Raw genomic sequence first — 21,368 nt, forward strand, 5'->3', positions numbered from 1 at the left:
TGCTACTTCTTCAGCTGTTTCTATGCCTGGGTGGGACTAGCTGGAATTCAACAGATTAAGTTCAGTCACAGATCACCCAGCCCTGTCACATTGACGCAGGAACATGCAGAGTCAGTCCTCTGTATCCATGACTTCAAAATATTCCAAAAAGCAAAGCTTGATGTTACCGTTTTATTTAAGGGGGACCCACTGCAACACCATGACCTCATCAGATCAATAGTTACATGGAAATCAAATGATTCTGAATATCTATACTTTTTGATAGTAGTGTCAGGAGTGACTTGTGAAACTGCAACTCGCTTCTGGTGTGAGAGAATTGGCCATCTGCAAGGATGTTGCCCAGGGGACGCCCGGATGTTTTGATGTTTTATCATCCTTGTGGGAGGCTTCTCTCGTGTCCCCGCATGAGGAGCTGGAGCTGATAGAGGGAGCTCATCCGCACTCTCCCCGGATTCGAACCTGCGACCTGTCGGTCTTCAGTCCTGCCGGCACAGGGGTTTAACCCACTGCACCACCGGGGGCTCCGGAGTGAGCAGGTGAAAAAGCCTAAAGAATTCCTAGCCTTGTCTGGAAGTGATCTGTTAGTTTCACACTGAGTTCACAGGATCTGCTACAACAAAACCTGTAGCCAAATTAAGTACTAATAACATTCCCAGTATCTCCTCTTTCTCTGTTTTCCCTGTGCCATAATTACGTTTTACGCCCCATAAAGCAGGAATTTGTTCTCTCAAAAACCTCCATGAACACTGAGGAAGATTAAAATAAATAAACAGAAGCAGAAAATAATAAAGGTTCTAGTATAACTGTTTTAGCAATGCAAAAAAGGCCTTTCTCATTTTCTCTAAGTCTAGCGTTTATACATTTTCAAATCTTGATATTAAAATATGCAGAAATGGAAAAATATATACTCTCCAATGGTAATTTCTATAAAAAAAATGGATGATACCAATCAAATATAAAAACACAAAGCAGGGACACAGTAGAGCATGGTGGCTTTTATTGATGGTAGTATTAACAGTGGGGGTTTTGTATGTAAAAAGTTTAGCATCGTGAAACTAAAAAAAATGTCTCTGGTGGAATATATTTTGTCCTTCCTGCTTTTATCAGCCTTTGTTGTCAAGTGCCATCCTTCAGGCGAAGTGAGACATCTTGAGCACTGAAGAGAGCATCAAGAGGCTTTGCCACAACAAACACCTGAAGTGAGGAAAAAGAGAACAACATGAAGATCCTCATTTGCACTCCATCTGTTATCAATCACACACACAATCTGTTGACCACAAAACAGAAAGCAGACAATTGTTACATCTATTGTCAATCAACATTTGCATGTATCATATGGAAAACACTTGGTGAAGCAGACACTAGGATTTTTTGAATCTATTATATAAAGAAGCCAGTGTGTTTTTATGTGATTGAGTCTGTATTAGGATGGATGGGAATGCGACCCTATAGATGTTATTACACTATAATACCCAACATCCTTGCCTATTGGTTATTTTGTGATGGGAGAATGCAATTCTACTACATCTGGAAAATGCATGATTCCCACACTTGGCATGCACACAACATTTGTTGCAACTCTCTAGTAAATAATATCTCTCTTGTAATAAGCTAAAACTTTTTATTTATTTATAAAACTCATATTCTATAGATTGCAAGCACTTGTTAAGAAACATGGAGAGGAGAAAGAACCTGAAAAAAATGGCACCCAAGGTGGCTGTTCCTTATTATATAGAGCAGTGTTTCTCAAACTGTGCTCCTCCAGGTGCTTTGGACTCCAGCTCCCAGAAATCCCAGCCATCTTACCTGCTGTTAGGAATTGTGGGAGCTGAACTCCAAAACATCTGGGGGAGCACAGTTTGAGAAACACTGAAATAGAGGAATCATCAGAGCCATTTATGCTACAAGTTACAAACCTCAGCAGCTTCATGAAGCCAGTCGTTCAACTAGTCTGCTCCACCTGACTTGTATGTTAACTGAACTAGCAATGTAAAATTATTAATAATGATGATGATGATGATGATGATAATAATAATAATAAAGCATTACTTGTTTAAACATGAGCTGCAACCAAACTTTGCTAGCCAACCACAAAAAATATGTCATCCCTTTCTTATGGGTGATGTTTCCTAGTCTAGTGTTTATGGCATTGAATGTTTGCCGATAGTTGTTGTGAACAGTCCTGAGTTCCCTTGGGGAGATAGGGCAGGATATAAATAAAGTATTACTATTATTATTGCTCTATGTTCTTCTACAAGGAGATTGCTTTGTTCTTACCTCTTTCAATGTGCATAGTTGTTCAGTATCTCCCTCATGAAGCTGGCACTTAAGTGTTTTTTCAAACCCAATCATAGGCAAAAATCATGTTGCCTTCAGTATTTGATTTAAGATTGCATGTATACAGTTACATTTCATACACAGTACATTTCTGTACTGTTTTTGGAAGAATATGCCTAGGAGCCAAAGCTATATTCAAATTATTAGAATTAGCAAAACCATAATATAACCTCAAATGCCACTATTAGTGTACTATGTTCTTGTGCTTAAGCTTCCAATTGGCATAAAAACCAGTTATGCATCTTTAATTTTTTTCTCAAGAAACAATTGAAAGAAAATATCGATTATTTATTTTTAAGAGAAGTACTGAATACTGCCAAGGGCAATTGATATTCTAACCAGAGAAAACAAAGGGAAAACAAGAGGATACAAGTCAAGAAATGTAACACCATCCTATGCTGGCGCTGTCTGGTAAATTCTTTATGTGATCAGCCCTTAGAATGCTACAAATGGATTTTAATTGTGGCAATGCAACTAATTTTCAATGATGGGGTTAAACTCCACATGAATACTATATGAAGCGGATTAATGTAACACCACAATAATGCTGCCACAAATGAACCGTACTCACATAAGGCATCTTGCCAGCCATCTGTTGAAATCCCGAAGTCTTACTATGAGACTGTGAAAGAGGCACAGCGACGAAATACAAAAAATGATAGACAAATGCTGCTAATAAAGTCATTTATTGAGAAACAAAAGTGATATTTCCCTTTAAAATGAATTCCAATTGCCTATTTCAGTCTGTTGTGCTTTTCCAGCATTGTACAGTAATATATTTCTAAAACTTATAGAAGAAAGCGGGGGGAAAGGTGTTAAAATTGCCCCACTCTTGTGTCTGTAGTGTGCAGGACAAGGCAGCACCACTATCTCTGAGCATACTAAAGTTTTTGTATTATTTTATTTATTTACTTTATTTATATACCGCTTTTCTCAGCCCTCAGGCAACTCAAAGCGGTGTCAGGCGACTCAATGCTATACATAAAACCCTGAACCCACTTCATTTATTGTGGTGGAAAGCAGCCTTAGACTAAAAATAGCTTATAAAAAGATAAAGAGAAATTGCAGCATTCCTAAAAATGTTTTTCACTCCTTTTAACATTTTTTTGGGGGGGGGGGGGATGATCTATTTTAAAAACTGAGGAGTATGCAAAGCCACCACTTTGAGGTTATATATGGAGATGGAAGAAATTTTCAAATATATTTGACAAAAAAATGTTGGAAAATATGTTTTTCAATTTTGAACAAATCCTGAACTGATTAAGGTCTTTGACAATAAATAGTCACATAAGAATTCGGCACAGGATGTTTTCTGAGTTGATGAAAACCTTCAAGGTCCAGGACACATTTTATGGAAAAATCACATTTGAAATTTTGCGTGCAACAAAAGCATTTTCTGTAGAGAACAGAAATATTATTTTCTACACAGAATATGTGCATATGGGGACTTATTCTGAGAAAAATTAACACCTGATTGTTTTTAGCAGAAAACAGTATTTCTGGTGTAGGAAGCAGTGTTTTGCACATTAAAAAATTAGTGTTTCCTGAGCAAAAAATGCTATTTCCCACACAAAATGCGTGCGAATTTTGCACAAGCTGAGTTCCCAAGTCCAAATAATTTTAAAAATCCAGTCTAACAACTATCTCAAAATAAGGAGAAAATTGATAAAGAATTCTCATTTCCTCCTTTGACAAGAAAGGTAGTGAAGAATTCTAAACCAAATCCACAGATTTACTTTACCCATTCTTAACTTTAAAGTCATATCTTGTTTTCTCAAGTATTTGTAGTCTACACTGTCTAAAATAAGTAAGTGAGCTGCCCTAAAATTGATTCTGTTATTGCTTCTTATTGACAAATCTGTGGTGGTCAACTTTTTGGAAAGCATGCCTCAAGGCATTTATACCACAGTAGATATAATGCCCATTTGTGCCTTGGTTTTCTCTCCTGTCTGCTGAAAAGTGAAAAAATGCAAACCTGATTATTATGTCAAACAGGTTAGCAATCTTATGATTCCTATCACAATATATCACAGACTCTTACTATGTTTCCCATTTATGTTATTCACATGGCCTATTGACCTTACATGTTATGGAAAATATTGGTCTTTGTAAAAACTTAAGACAGCCTTTTTTCCGAGTCTGTCTGTATAGGTAATACATTTTAAACTGTCATAATTGTAGCCCCATTCATTTAGGTTTCTAGATAAATATGAACATCAAGCAAGTTCCAAAGAAGACCAAGAAATTATTAATTTTATTGTAGAAAATTACAAAATAATTTCAGAATAATTCTCACAACAAATATCAAAACCTTTCATTTTTAAAAAAGCTCCTAATCACTATTTTACCTTTTATCAGTTCCTTGCTCTTGGAGGCTGATAAAATTGTTGAGTCGGCCGTGTTGATCGCCGAGGTTGTCCATCTCCACCTCTGCGGAATTCTAAAGTTTGTTCATAACCCATTTCTTCCTCATCCTGTAGATAAAACAGATGACTCGGACATGAGCATTGTCAAAATTATCTATCCATTGTCCATATCAAAGCTTTTAAACTGTGGGATCAAGTCACTAAATGTGGAGGGTCATGAAACATTTTGCAACAGCAAAAAAATTCTGAACATTCAATGACAAAAACGATTTGTGTTTTAGACATTTACATGAAACTGTTAGCCACAATGTGCAGTGTGTACAGCTGCATTTCGTAAAAAGGGAAAGTCATGCCTTGTTTAGCAAGTTTTGCAAATACTGATTTTGTTTGATAGCTATCATTTTTGTTTCTGAAATATTTGCGTTTCAAATTTTGATTATAAAAAAAATAAGTTGGGTTTATAAACCATACTCAACTGAAATAAAAAAAGTCTGTCATCTGCCATTAAAAGTTCAAGAAGAATTTGCTAAGTTATCAAATGACACAGGTTTAAAACTATAGTTTACTAAGAAATCATTAAATGAAATTCCTCTTGGGATTTTGAGAGAATTTCCAGTAATTTCTGAAATAGTCCTAAACATATCACTGCCATTTTGTACTGTACATTTATGCAAAGTGCCATTCTTAGCACTGACGATTAGAAAATCAAAATATCAAACTCCGAAAACTGTTGAAGATGCTCTACGTCCTATCATACCAAATACTCCATCAAGATTTATTTTTTAATGTAAAAATAAACAAGCACATCCATCTTATTGGTATGGAAATTTCCTTTCATCTTTAATAAATGGTAAAATTATATGTATGCCGCCCTGAGCTTCTCCAGGGAGATAGGGTTATAAATAAAGTTTATTCTTATTATTATACCAAACAACTGTTTCAAAATATTTTGTTATGATTTACTATCAGTAAATGTTTGATTTGTATGTGTGTGTGTATGTATGTGTGTGTGTGTGTATATATATATATAATACATATACATCTGGGTTGCATTAAAAAATCTCAGTTAAAAAGATGGAAAAAAGAGTGGAAAGGTTTAGGAAGCCCTGGTTGTATATACTCAACACTTTGCTGTATAGAATTACTCATCTAAAATGACTATTATAATAGCAATGCGAAGAAAAGGAAGTGGCACTATTTCTTCCTTTGCTTTTTTAGAAAACAAAAGTGCATTTTTTCCTGCAAAGGTAACTAATGGAAACTTCAAAGATGAAAAGCATAGTATTGAAGTGACAATTGCTCAACATCAATTTCTTTAAAAAAATAACAATTGGTTAATATCTTAGCAATTTAGATATTTAAAGGGCAAACAGTTACATCTCAAGTGTCTGAAGGAAAGGGAGTACAATTTTAAAAGATGGAACATCAGAAATATAAGGAGAATGGTGACAGAAAAATAATATTAGTAGTCTTTCTGGAGGATTTTTTCCCCCTGCAGAATGTATGTCTAAACATAAAGCATTCAAGAGAATGGAAATGGCTATGTGAAAATTGTCATTTCTAATATGGGTCTGTTCTGCCCTTCTCTGAAGTCATTAGTGGTAAGTATTTAACATAGTGTAGAAGTTAGTGATGAACTAATTGAAATATTTGAAAAACCACATCTCCTTGTACAAGCCAGCATGAGTGCTGTGGTCTGTGGAGGAGGCCTTCCTCTCAGTTCCATCCCCATCCCAAATATGGCTGGTGAGAACGAGAGAGGGGGCCTTCGCCATGATCGCTCCCCTGCTCTGGAATTCTCTCCCTAAAGAATTTAAAAAAATGTCCCCTCTCTCTTCTCCTTTAAAAAACTTTTAAAACATATCTATGTGCTTTAGCTTATGGAGAAGAGGACTAAGTACACCTTATATACACCACACCTTGTTGTGCTGAACATCTGCCTGAATGGAGTTTTAAAAGACAGGTCACAGAGGCCTGAATTGCTGTAAGAAGATTCTCAAGGTCTTGAGCTTGGGAAAGACTTTGTGTTGCAGTTCTCTGATCAGTTATCTAAGAATGAAGTTGATTTCAAGCTCCTAGGTGCAAAAGTTAATGAGGGGAGTGAAGATTTGAACAGGAAAAGATGTTTCAGTAAATAGACAGTCTGTACAACAATTAAGACAATGGGCTAGACTCCAACAGAAGTTGGATGCAAAACCGAAATTAAGAAAGAACCTGTTCTGTTCCTAGCTGTTTGGGAATTAGGGCAGGTTTTATAAGTGACTAGTGAGAAATATTGCTTCAATTGAAGCAACATTGGATTAACGTCAAGTTCCCAGTGTCAAGGTCTACCTAACTCATGGTTATTCTATGGAATATGCCTCTGTTCTGTTCATGGATTCAAGTGCCTTTGCTCCTGTTTTATTTATGAATTCAAGTGCCTAGTTTCATGGATGTCACTGGACTCTTTGTTCCTGTTTCCTTTTACATCAATTGGATGACATTTTTTAAACTGTGGATTACTTTTTACTGCTTTGGGCTTCTTATAATTTTAAATAATCTGCTTGCTGATTTTCCCAGTTGGTGTGGTGTATAAAGTCAGAGGTGACACCACCCTGAGATAGGGAGGGCTATTAATAAAGTATTATCCTTATTATTATTAACTAGGATGGACTACATTGGGGTTCAATTTTTTGCAGAACTACAAAGCCCACTGAGCTACAATATTCTGTCTACTCTCTCCCAACCATATGGTTGCTGTAAGAATACATGGATAGAAGATGCCATGCATTGTCTTGAAATTTTAAGTATTTTAAGTGGACAAATTTAGTTATGTGGAGCTTTTGTTGATATTAGTTACTTCAAAGAATAATGAGTGATTTGTATCACTAGAGCCCTTTAAAAACTGCATTCTTCTGGGGGGGGGGGGAATCTATAAAGGAGGCAGCATCACCCAAAATGGAAAATATTGATAGATGTAGATTTCGACTGCTAATGAAAGTTAACCATAAATTGGTTTTAAAAAATTCTTGTTGAATTTGAGATTTTTTAAATGAGGATAGAAAGAATCTTGTGGAATCTTTGTAGAAAATGTACCAGAGCAACACAAGCTTCAGTTATATCTCTAGATTGTTGTCAAGTGTTCCACACAGGCCTGCCTTTGAAGAACATTCCAAATCAGAGTTGGTCCAAAATATAGGAGGCAGGCATTGACTGAATTTGTTTCTGGTTCAAATGTCTAAGTGAAAGTGATTTTTAAGAAGGCTATAATTTGGAGCAAAGTCAACTAAAAAAACTGTTTTCTTTTATATGAATTTGCCCACTAATGAGTATCAGAGGCCCTCCTATGTTCCTGCATTCCAAATATGTCTATTTTTAAATGGCTTCCCATAAGCTGATCATAACTTTTTTAAAAAATAAAGAACTTAAGGTCTTGGATGTTTCCTTTAGAAGTGACTTGTACTGTATTAATACTGGTTTATATATGGTGAAAATATCGTTCACAATTATCCATGGTGTTTTAAAAATCTCCCTCTAATTTTTTAATGGCTGCTGTTGTCTACATTTCTAACTTTATTTATTGTGTTTGCATGTATTGCTACATGAAAGGTGGATTGTATTTTAAATGCATGAATGAATAAATACTGCTTTTTGGATGAAGTAGAGTGCAGAAAATTCTTCACAAAGTGTTAAGGCATCTTCATATAACAATTGGGAGAAATACAAAGATTAGTAGAGTTAGTAGAGTTTCCAAGGTCTAAGATATATGCTAATATTTGTGCTTTGTTTTTCTTAGAACCAATTAGTGTCATGTGGAGGCTGTCACCAGACTAACAACCTGACAAAATGGTAGGATACTGCTGCAGTTATGTCATTGAATATGCCATACAGCTGAACATCCTTCTAGACTTCCCATGCCAACACACAAATTAATTGTCTGATGCATTCTGATTTATACATGGTCCTGGCAGAACTGATGGGGAGGATCCCAAAGCAGAGCTGCTGTTATCAGCTACTAGTTAAGCAGGCTCTTGGATAATACATAGAGCCTAGAGAAATAACACCATAGTGAGTAAATCATCAGTTCCTTGCTGTAAAATAAACATCAGCTCAACTTGAAAATCCATTTACACAATACAGCTTCAAATATGTTCCCAAAAGGATCTCAAAAATTATGTGTTGGTATATGCATCATTAAAATCTTCTTGCCCTTCCTTTAAGATGTTCAATCATAAATCCAAGTTAGTAAGAAAAGAGGAAACTACTACATTACAGATGGATTGATTCAATGGAGGAAGTCAGGGCACTGAGTTGGCAAGACCTGAGCAGGGCTGTTGATGATCAAGGCTCATAACTTGAAGCAAGCAACAAAAACTCCTGTAGTCTAATGTGGGAGAATAAAATGTCAAATTCTGATAAATGAATGTACTGCTTAAGACACCAGGTTCACACAGTTACCCAATCAGTGACTGTCATGTATTAGCTGAATAAGAACCCTGCCAACTCATTAATATACAGAGAACATTGTATATCCCGTTGTTCTTCTTCATGGGTACCCAATTTGAGTTATTGTTTCCCTAAAATGGGCAAAAAGGGGAAATTGTGAATTCGGTGGTTCCATGCCATAGCCAAATTATGCAATGATACAGTATAAACACTGCAGTCACTCATAATTGTCTGAGCTGGGCTTGTTTTCTAAAATGTAACAGAGTAAAATCATCAAGTCAGTACATATTTTTAAACCCAATATATTTCAGACCCAATCGTAATGGTTGAAATATCACAGGTAGAACAAATATATAGTACTGGATCCCAAACAGGCTCGTGATGAAAGAAGTCTTTCAATATTGTAATTCTTTTTAATGCAATTGTAAATGCTAAATTTGAAAAATACAATAAAAAGTTATACCATACACAGTTCTTTTCACAAATTTAATATACCCCCTCAATTCAGTTGTTACTCAGTTTTGGTTAAGTATGGAAGCTGATGTTCCAGTACATTTTCTTTTAGTGCTTTTCAACTAATCAGTCATATACAGAGTGTTTCAAAATGATGGACCCAATTTCAAATCAGTATTTCACAATGTTACAATTACACAAAAAGTTAGACAGTTTAATGAGTCATCATCTTATCAAGTTTTACTGAACATTTTAGCCGGAAACAAATCTAAAACATAACTCTGTAAATACGTCACATTTGGATTTAGAATGCCAATTTCCTATAAAACCTGCATTTTAAAAAAATTATCCTTAATTTTGAGGTCTTGTAAAATCAACCTTCAAGAATGGAAGGGCTCTATTCCATCCCGTTTGGTGGGATTCACCTGCAATACAGTTCACTTCACCCAGTAGAAGACCTCCTACTTTGTAGGGTTTTCAGTGGTTGTGGGCAAAAGATAGCAAAGAGCTATTGTGGGTGGAGGTAGCAAAGGTGTCTATTTCTAGCAATCCGGTTTTACATACATGACTATTTGTTGTGAAAGAGACCACAAAAAGATACCATTTGCTTTCACATTGTCATTATAGACTCAGGTAAGTCATATGTGTGGGGGAAAAGCAATTGTGCTAAAATAAGAATGCACAAGAAAAGAGATGCCGAAGTATCTCCTGCTTTTGCATGGACCTACATGCTTTACATACTGTAACATTAGTAAGCCCCTTCACATCATTTTTTAAAAAATAGTTATTCAAGAAAAAAAGAGCAAAGGCTGGAATAACAAGGATATCTATTTCTACCTCCACACCTGTTTCTATTTTTATCTCAAAGCCAAACTCAGTTGGTATAACATAAAACATCTCAAGTGGAAGACTGCTTTCCTTTAAAATGAATGCTTTTTTTTAAAAAAAACCAGAAAGCTTATTCTCCAGATGCTGTACAAACCATTCCAGTAACTATCAACCTATTAATATGAATTTAAATTCAAACTTGATGTTTAATCCTCCCATCTGCTTCCTTCAATTTATTTTAAATTAAAGTGCAACCTGTTAGAAAGATCAAAAGCAATGAAAGAAAACTAGACTGGGAAAAAAAGAGATGAAAACATACAGGTCAGGCAACCAAGCTCTGTTACTTGTGTTTTAACTGCCTTTTGTTCCTTTGCTATCACAGACCAAAAAAGGTAGGGCATATTTATTTGAGCTCAAAGACCACCTTTTTCTCCCAGGAAACAAAGCACTTAGTGAAGGCAGAAAAGGGGAAAGAAAGTTTACTTTCTTCAATTAAGGTACTTCAGATATACTGACTTGGGTTGTGATGTAAGCATTGTCCTAGTATTTGAATGGGAACTATGCATAGTAGGCTCTCAGACTATGCTTAATGAAATGCTCTAGCCAAGTGGTTCTCAACCTGTGGGTCCCTAGATGTTTTGGCCTACAACTCCCAGAAATCTCAGCCAGTTTACCAGATGTTAGGATTTCTGGGAGTTAAAGGCCAAAACATCTGGGGACCCACAAGTTGAGAACCACTGCTCAATGTTATAGGTTTATGGGAGGGGAGATGTTGGAGGGTGGATGTTGGAAGTTGAGAACCACTGCTCCAGCCTACACCAAATGAGGGACATGGTGCCAGAAGGACTCTCAGCCTACATCAAATGAAACGTCCTTTTAGTCCCTTTTCGTTTGTGATCACAAAATCTTTCATATACCTTTCAAACTGTCAGGACCACCTCAGAGTATTCCTTGTCAAAGAAATTCCTATAAAATTCATTGTGTCAGCATAAGTTGACAAGGGACTTGAAAGCATGGACACGTTTCATCTTTGAACTCTTACATATAACATTTGCACCTAAAAATGGATCAGATATAAATTGACTTAATGTCACTGTAAGTATAAGAAAGGCACCAGCATCTCACACCATGGATTGAGTTCTGGCTCCCTAGGGCGGCTGTGGACTTGACCTAATGATGGCATAAAACCTGTGCCTACATCAGTCCGAATCCTGCTTAGAGCAACTCATAACCTTTCAGATATTTTCATCTACAATTTCCATGAACCTGAGACAGCACAGAAAAGGGCCAGCTATTGGAAATAGTAGAAACAAATGTCCAGTCTTCTACGCATACTCTTCATAGTGAGTGAATATATTATTATTTTCAACCTGTTCCAACCCATAGGGAGACATGGCTGCATGTCTCTCTGACTTTTACGGCATTTTATACATTTGGTCGATTTTAGCAGCACCAATAGATAGAACCTAGGCCTCCATACTGCTGTCATTCTTTGGGTCAATTTATGTTCAGTCCCAGTTACTAGCTGAAAAAAATTAAGGAAAGGTTGACTTGGTGAATTGCCATTATGAAAATGCCAATTTTCATTTGAAAAATATTCTGATCAGCCATGGGACATCCTCTTTGTTTCATATGTTCAAGGGTTGCCGCATAAACATTATTTTGGTCTCTCTTATCATCTTCTGTTTGTTTGAGCATTAGGACCTTTCTTTAGGCTCTGGTCTCTATGTAAGTGAGATGAGAAAAACAGCTGGGCAAAAGGCGCAATAACGTCAATAAAAATTGTGAATGACAGAATAGAAAAAGTAAAATAACACTGAATAATTTAGGGAATAGTTAGAACTTACAGTAGTGGAACTTTATGTGATTATGAGTACAATCATACATATGGGTTATATGTCTGTACAGAATATTTCAGAAGTTTCTAAAGACAGCAAACAAATTTTAGCAGGAATCTCTCCCCAAACCCTCAGTCCACATGCTTGGCATCGTATCTAACTAAACAACCAACAGAGCAAGCATAATGACATCTGAAGCACGGAAGGGATAGATTGTGTAACTGTACAGATATCTACTAAAAAACCACAGGAACAAGTACACAATCTGATTTCCTTCTTTGTAATCTCCATGCAGTCGTACACAGAGGAAAACACACTGACTTACCTGAATATGGAAGAGATAGTGCTATGCAGTCATAACACACAGCTGAAAGAAGCAAATGCCTAAACCAAAACATCTACTGTATGGTTCAAATGAAATTGGATGATTGCAAGACTTGTGATCTAATAGCAGCCCAGCCCAGCTCAAGGACATAGAATTCACACAGAAAGGCTGTGTAGAATGCATAAAGTTATCTGATGACAACAGGTAATGACAGAGCTTGATACTTCATGATCGGCAATGCAAAAACTGATGAATTAATGTCAGAAGCCTCTTCTTGGGAACTTTGTAACAAATAAAAAGATGAGGACCACACAATATGTCAGTCCTGTCAACAGAAAGCAGAGCATTCCAGATGCAGGCTTTAATAAAGCCTCTTGACAATGTAATTATGACTCCTTCCTCAGATAAGTGAACATAGGGAATACCAAGTTTTCAAATTTTATTACTTGTAATAATTAGCTCTTATTTGAAAGAGCAGAAAAACAGAGGAAACCAAGCCATTGACTGTTCAGTTATCTTGATCTGTTTGAACAAGAAAACTCATAAGACTGGAAGTTGAACCTTTATCATAACTTTCTGTCTTCAGTCCTTTGCACTCAGAAAGAGAACTAAAATATTTTCTCCAATGGACAGGATTCCTAATTTATAATTCAGGAATTATATGTGAGAGGAAGCCACAGGGAGGAGGGAGCAAGCTTGTTTTCTGCTTCCCTGGAGACTAGGACACGGAACAATGGCTTCAAACTACAAGAGAGGAGATTCCATCTGAACATGAGGAAGAACTTCCTGACTGTGAGAGCCGTTCAGCAGTGGAACTCTCTGCCCCGGAGTGTGGTGGAGGCTCCTTCTTTGGAAGCTTTTAAACAGAGGCTGGATGGCCATCTGTCAGGGGTGATTTGAATGCAATATTCCTGCTTCTTGGCAGGGGGTTGGACTGGATGGCCCATGAGGTCTCTTCCAACTCTTTGATTCTATGATTCTATGATTCAGGCTCACAAATGGAATGCTTGCCAAGTTGAAGCTTCCATTTGAGCTTAATGAAGAAGATTCTTGGTTAAATGTTCAATGGGTTCAAGATCCTGTTCAAGACAAATGACCTATATGTTTAGTTGCTCACTTGGGGTTTTCTAGTAGTTGTTTCAAATGTGGAGTTGTGAAAGTTTGTCAACCACTTCTAAGACTTAACTGCTTTTGTACTGAGGGGTGATGGGGGAGTACTTGTGTAAGGGAGAGGGTTCAAACATATTAAAAGTAGAAGAGAGAAAACCAGAAATATCACAGAATAGTCAGAAGTTTACTTTAAACATGAAGAAGTCTGAATCTGATACAAGATGTGTTTGTGTAAGAGCTGTGATATAAAATCACTTGTTAAAGAGAAGTTTGGTCATCAACTTATACAAATCTTGACAATGATAGGAGCCATGTGATAACTATTCTGAATGATGTCTTCAATAAAATTGAGCTTACTGGATAGAGTGTTTAGGACTGCAATTCTGAATTATTCAGTTTCATTGATTTCATCACACTTGACCTGCAAGGCACTCAAACATGCACAAAATAAATATGCAAGGGGGGATGATTAGTATGTCAGCTTCACATCTTCTCTCTGTTGCCATCCCATAACTATATACACATGGAGGGAAATTTTCATTACACACAGAGAAATTCACAAACAATCCTAAATTGTTATACTTGCTTATCACATACAGTTACACTGAGCCTTGACATCCAATGCATACCAAGATTGCATTGTGATGAGGGACTAAATAGCACTTTAGAAAGAAAAAGTTGTAAATTTTGAACTTCTCCCAAAAGAGCAGTTGGATTCTTGATCCCATACTATCTTGCTTATTTTTTGCAAAATATGATGACCACACTAGATGGTCCAAACCCAGCATGAGATCTTGGGTGGCTGTAAAACATTTGGCATATAAAGCCCTGATTATGAGTTTTATTTCAGATAACAATCCTTGCATTTGTGAGAACACTTGTAAATGTAAAATAGAGTGGTAACCAAGGCCCCAGTGGATTACAGCCATCACTGTAGGTATATATTCAGGGAACATAACATTTATAAAATCAGAACAAGATTCTTGGTCAGGAAGTTTATTCCCAGCTAGAACATTGGGAGAGGAGGAGGAAAGTATACTGTAACATAAGTGAAAGCTGAAGTCACTTGTTTTGGGAGTTTCCAGTCACTGGTCGTGTCAATGGTCCTAATAAGGAGTTGAAAACTGGGAGACAGAAAATATGCAAAGACCCTAGATGAGTAAAAATTAATTGAATCTACCTGATGGTGTCAAATGAAACTTCACTAGACTAACAGAGGCCCAGTTTCAGATTCACTAGACTAACAGAGGCCCAGTTTCAGATTCTCAGAATGCAGCAAAAACATGACTGGCCTGCTGATGGTATGAGATGTGATGAGTAGTCTGTCAACTTTCTATAGAAAAGCTCAAATTCAAGATCATGGAAGTTTACAGTAAGAGGCAATAAACTTTCTGAGTGCACTAGTGTCATATGCAGTGCAAAAAGCCAGACTGTGAGTTGCAATCAAGTCTTTCAGAATAAAGCGGAAAGAGCAGCAATACCAAGGGCAGGTGGCCTCATAAAATATGACTCCATCCAATCTACAGATAAAAATATATTTGTGATTTGTAGGAGCTGCAAGATGATGAATAATTTCTCATTCTGAATTTCCCTAGCCTTACGTAACCAGAAAGTCCAGATTTGGCTGAAGACCTTTTCTTTCTTGAGAACTCTGATGAACTCTTACAACCCCAAAATCTCAGAGTCATAGATCCATTAACATCTTTAGGATAAGGATTGGATCTTATTTTCCACAGCCAACAAAGCCACTAAATGGAAATCCACCTAGTCAAACTCAGTCAGGTACCTACATAAATGACCAGTGGGTCTGAGGTAGTGGCATGTTGCACGTAACTGAAATACTAAAGTTTTTTTCCCAAACACTGGTAAGTGTAGCTCCTGAATGACAGAAATCAAACCCGATATGTGATGATTGTAGTGAAGTGTGCTGTATTGCAATAGCTGGACAACTGGATCCGTCTTGACCCCAAGTGAAGATAGCTATTAAACTGACAGCTTGATTGATGAAAGTGATTCTAGTAATCGGAATAACCAGCATGAGAAAAGTCTCACTATGGCCAAGATTTTTGGGAGAAAGGATGCTACTAGATTATACCTAAAGAGAGAAACACAAACTATGCTTTCAATAAATTACACTTGCAGTAAATGGAATATATTTATCAACAATCCTAAATTGCTGGACATTTTTATCAGGAATGTTATTTCCTTTAGTGTTTAAAGTATACTCTGAAAGCACCACTGACCAAAAATATATTGCTTCAAAGAGTTGCAAGAAGACAGAAGAACCTCCAGCCCCTAAGAATTCATAAACACTTTGACCTGTTCTCAATCTGGGAACCAGGCTCCTTTTGAATGATCCTTTAAAACTGTGCAAGGTCTGGGAAATAAGGGAACCCAGACTTTCAGCAAACATTCATGAAAGCATACTGATCTACTATGATCCTTGTTTTCTTTAGATTATTTTATCTTGATGGGTTGGAAGGCATGCAAAACAAGAAAAAAAGTAAGCAATTAATTTTTTTTCTTGGTTGCCACAGGTGCCTGGATTCAAGTGTATCTAAACAGTTCTAAAAAGTGCATTACACACTTTGATGAGTTTAAAGCAAGTATGCAGCACAATTTTTTTTTAAAAAAAGGATAATCTAGGAGTGCTATTTTAAGTCCAGTTAAAGATTTTGTACTGGACAAAAAGAGCATTATTTCTTTAGAATTTAGATTAAAACGAAAACAGGTTATATATGACAGTTTTTCCATCAGTACAACTTTAAGAGCTCCTTCTAAAGAAGTATTTCGGTTTAGATAGTTACAGTGAGTACAAACTGTAAAATTTTGCAATGTCGGTGTCAAATGCATTTCCAACCTAAGTGAGGTTATATAGTGCATTGATAAAATGTTTAAATAAGATAATTTCTTGTAACAGGAAACTGCATGTCCTTTCTGTGAACATATCTATCATTCTAATCCAAAATTTCTTAACTTGGTGCTCTCCAAATGGCTTGAACAGAAAAACACATAATCCCACAGTGAGATGTGTGTACGAAGGAGGCCAAAAGTCACAAAGGGATCTGAAGTTTTAAAAAAATTTTGAAAAAAATATTTCCCCTAGTTTTCCTTATAGATTTTTATTCAGAAACTCATAACCAAATAGTGAACAAAAATTGTGAAATCTTACTATCAAAACCAAGGATCAATAATTGTGACCCCACAAACACATTATCTCCATTACATGAGAGATTCTATAAGTGAAGCCATGATTAGACATTTGATTTGATATGTCTAATCATTGAGGAAAATAGCTCTATGAGACCTTCCACAGAAAGGCAGACTGCACTTGGTTAGGAAGAAAGCTACAGCTGAGCGTGTAAGAGCGTTGAGCATATCAACATGAAGGTGGACTGGCCAGGTTGGAGTCACTCAAACATTGCTCCAATGTATTCTGAATACCTGGAACCGTTTTCCATATAAAATGCAGTTGCTATCACAGTTGAAGTCACCGGATTATGCCCATAGATTGAAACATGCAGTCAAATTTCAAGAATTGGGAAGAAGAGATTCCGAATCTATCCACAAGCACATAATGTTAGTTGAATAGTTTCATTCACAAACAACATTGCAAGATTTGGCATTCGGACAATCCCAGGGCAATTCACCAAAAGGAACTGCACCCTCTTTAAGTGTCTGGTGTGAGGTGATGTCGGAAAAAGTGATTGTCTCTTATTTTTTCAAAGACCACATTAGGAGCTCTACCAATGTTACAGGAAATGAAGATTGGTCTCAGCTTGAACGTTTCTTACTCCCTGTAGTTTGAGATAAACATGACACATATCTCCAACGAATGGACCCATCATCCAAATGTTCAGGCCAATTTTTGAGGGTAGAATGATTTCCTGTGGTTGTGACCTAAACTGGTCACCATATTCTCTATATCTGATGGTTCCTGATTTCTTCCTATGGGGCTATCTCAACAAACCTCAGATACTCCCAGCAACTGAAGAACAATATTCAGGCTGAAATCAGATCACTGGAACCTGAAACACTAGGAGATGTCCTAGAAAACAACTTTTTGAGACAGAATATTGACACCATTAAAAAGATTAGATTTTTCACACATAAAGATTACTGCAGACACAGACTGCAGCCAGGAAATCAGAAGACATTTACTTCTTGGGAGGAGAGCAATGAGTAGAGACATCACATTGGCAACGAAGGTCCGCAGAGTTAAAGCAATGGTATTCCCCATAGTAACTTATGGATGTGAAAGCTGGACAATAAGGAAGGATGAACAAAGAAAGATACACACTTTGAACTGCAGTGTTGGAGGAAAATTCTGTGAGTGCCTTGGATTGCAAGAAGATCAAACCAATCAATACTCCAGGAAATATGGCCCGACAGCTCACTGAAGGGAAGAATATTAGAGGCAAAGATGAAGTACTTTGACCACATAATGAGAAGACAGGAAAGCTTGGAGAAGATAATGATGCTGGGTAACATGGAATGAAAAAGGAAGAGGGCCCAACCAAGGGCAAGGTGGATGGATGGTATCCTTGACATGACTGGCTTGACCTTGAAGGAGTTGGGGGTGGTGAGGGTTGACAGGGAGCTCTGGCCTGGGCTGGTCCATAGGGTCACGAAGAGTCGGAAGCAACTGAATGAATAAACAAAATGTACATTTATTTCCTAGATACTGTATATGTTATGGTATTGTAAATTAATTTGCCTGATATTTGCATTCCTGTGGCCCAGCAAAGGCATATCAGTTCTATAGGGCTTCAGTATGTCAAATCAGAAACACTTGTTTCAAATGATTTAACTCGGGTTTAAGAAAGATTCATTTACAATCACTATCAACTTCCTTCACAGTGTCCTCAAGAATGAACAAAAAAACAAGGTTAAAATAAAAATACAGTTTGAGAAATGAAAATAACTAAAATTATCTTTCCTAAAAGCAGAAGGAGTCAGATTACTGCTAGGGAGGACTTCAATATATATTTGAATTAAATGGACTCCACCATCTCATTTTGCTTAATAGACTAATTTTCAGTTCAAGCTGTTCACAGTAAATGCCTAAATCATGAAAAATCAAGTATTATTTGACAAAACTGGAAGCTTTAGTTCACAACAGACTCAAAAACAAAATGATTTTCAGAATGGATTACTTCTTACCTAAAATAAACCACTTTTGTAACAATTTGGGGAGACAAGTTATTTATGTATTAGGTGGTAAACAGCCTATATAATCACGAATGACTGTTGGTTTAGAAATATGGGAATAGGGAGAAAAAGTAATGAAAATAATGACATACTTTGTTAATAATCCTTTATTTGTGCACACTAACCTATATTCATATCTCTAAAAAACTGATTCAGAAAAATGAGCACTAGGAAATATGCAATATCCACACACTACATAGCATGCATTGAGAGCACCTTATTTTTCTAGTGGAAATATTTTGAAAGCATGGCAGAAAGGAGTATACTGGCTAAAAGGATGGAGGACATCAGTTGGGGTTAATTATTTGTGATGAGCGAAGAAAAGCAATACAGACTGTATCTTAGCATTCTAATTCTTTTCTTTGCAATCCTGCATCAATTCTCCTTACTACTGCTACCTGTCTATCCCATCACACACTCAGTTTACTCCCCCCCCCCCCCCCCATTGAATTCCTGGAATATAAAGGCTCAGAAAAACAAGTAGCAGTGGTAAGGAGAAAGAGAAGGAGGAAGAATAAGTGTATGCAGCTGGAAAATTTGGAGAAACTGAAAAGAGCATCTTATGAGATATTCTTTCTCACTTCTTTAAGGAGAGCAATTTTCTAAAACAGCTTTTTGCTACCCCAACTGCTTTTTGCTGCCCCAAAACCATTTTCTAACTTTTTAAAACAATTATACATTGTTAACAATTACAATTTTATATACTGCAGATAGGAATTAACTCACATACTTTTGCTTGCTTCAATCGGTATCTGCAGGGATTTTTCAGTGTCTATTTGCCTTCAAGCCGCTTATCAACTTATGGTGACCACTTGCATTTCATAGGGTTTTCTGAGCCAAGGGATATTCCAAGGTGGTTTTGCAGGTCCTTCCTCTGAAATATAGTCTGCAGGATATCATATTTGTGTGTATACATTTTTTGTTCCATAATGTTATACTCCATTGTAACATTATGCCAACACAGTGCGAGAAAATCCTTAAAACGTAGAGAACAGCACCAGTGCAGAATGCAAGAGACACAATGAATGTAGAATTAGGATGCTTCTACAGAGGCACTATAATCCACTTTTGTAGTGGATTAAAATGAACCGGTTTCACTGAGCAGTACCTACATAAACAATAGCTCAGGAACTAGTTTGAGGCTGGGATGCTGGTCACAATTGCAGATCAGAACTGAATCCAGGAATCACAGTATATGCGGGTAGCAGCTGTTGGAAAATGCAACTAGTCCACTGAGATGCACTGATGCTCATATCTATGTCTGTACTGGATAAGTGCTAGACTGTGGCAGGGCACAAGAAATAAGAAACAAGGAGCAGAAATCAAAAGTTTCCTTGGGAACAGTGTAGTGTCCTCTCCTGGAAGAGTAGTAATTGATCTTCTAGCCAGCTAGGATAAAGTGCTTCAGCACTAGGAGTCTTTGGTCAAGGGTTCCGCATTTTCCCGTCCCGGTTTGGAGTCCTACATAGGATAGACTCTAACTGGCTTCAGCACATTATCTGTCGTATTCCGAACTTTATGGTAAGTTTTTTAAAGCACATTTCTGGTCACATACACTCTTAAGCGCATTGGGGGTGTACATTTGTGGACACCCCAAACTTAAGTCGGCATCAAACTGCATTATAACTTCTGTATGGAGTTATAATGCAGTTTGAATGTGAGCCATTTTAAAAGCTACAAAACTCAATGGAGAGGGTGGGATCAAATGGGAAAATGCTGTATTTATGAATATACTGGTTATATTCTGGCATCCCTGCCCTTACCTTAATACTGACAACTTTGCAAGACTTTTTAGGGAAATTGTATCCTTTATTAATGGTGACACTTTTGTAGAGATATCGGTGGCATTTGCAGGGGTTTCTTTGCAAAAAGCAAGAAGAAATGGCTTTGCTTAATCAACCCTGGGGATATCTAGAGGAGTCTGGGTAGTTCATTATACATTGTACATTATTATCAGCCACATATGCTATTATAAAGAAAAAGCTGTATTGCCTAAAGTTCAAACTATACAAAGGTTCTTTTGTAATTGCACACTGTATATATGAAGAAAGAAACCATGTGTGTTAACACAGATAAATCTGATTTCCAAGAAATCTATACGAAACTTATTCTATTGTTTCCAAATGTCTTGTATATGTCTTCACACTTTCTTTTTCCTTCCCCTGCTTTCCTTTACGTCTTATACTGAAATAGTATTCCATCTCATCATAAATTCTACCACTGCTCCAATTAGTTTTATAGCTCCACCCATACAATTCCCTACAATAAGACACACTCTAGGAAAAGGATTTAACAACCATGGATTATACCATATTATACCATATGGTTGTCAACAGTGCATTTTGTCTCTTCACAACAAATTAGGTTTAATTATATTGCACTATTGTGTACTGTCCCTCAGTCACAGAATTGCTTAGTGTAATATGGACACAACAACAGATGAATATTAACAGCTTGAATTTATATTTTCTTAAC

At 36.7% G+C, this 21,368-nt stretch overlaps 1 protein-coding gene across 2 annotated transcripts in view; it reads right to left on the reverse strand.

The window, feature by feature from the left end:
- Positions 1 to 975: 975 nt before the first annotated feature.
- TDRD3 (tudor domain containing 3) overlaps positions 976 to 21,368 on the reverse strand; it is an 82,177-nt gene continuing 61,784 nt past the window's right edge. Inside the window, exons 13-15 of one of the 2 annotated variants that reach the window (XR_009631069.2) lie at positions 4,686 to 4,811; positions 2,909 to 2,959; positions 976 to 1,194 (exon numbers count right to left, since the gene is read on the reverse strand). Coding sequence is in view for 1 of the 2 variants with exons in the window: in XM_060769385.2 (XP_060625368.2) it covers positions 4,692 to 4,811 (120 nt within the window). In the remaining variant the exon portion in view is untranslated. The remainder of the gene's footprint in view (positions 1,195 to 2,908; positions 2,960 to 4,685; positions 4,812 to 21,368) is intronic. The other variant, XM_060769385.2, reaches the window with a different exon arrangement.

The sequence above is a fragment of the Anolis sagrei genome, chromosome 3 (assembly GCF_037176765.1).
Source record: "Anolis sagrei isolate rAnoSag1 chromosome 3, rAnoSag1.mat, whole genome shotgun sequence".
Classification (NCBI taxonomy): Eukaryota; Metazoa; Chordata; class Lepidosauria; order Squamata; family Dactyloidae; genus Anolis; species Anolis sagrei.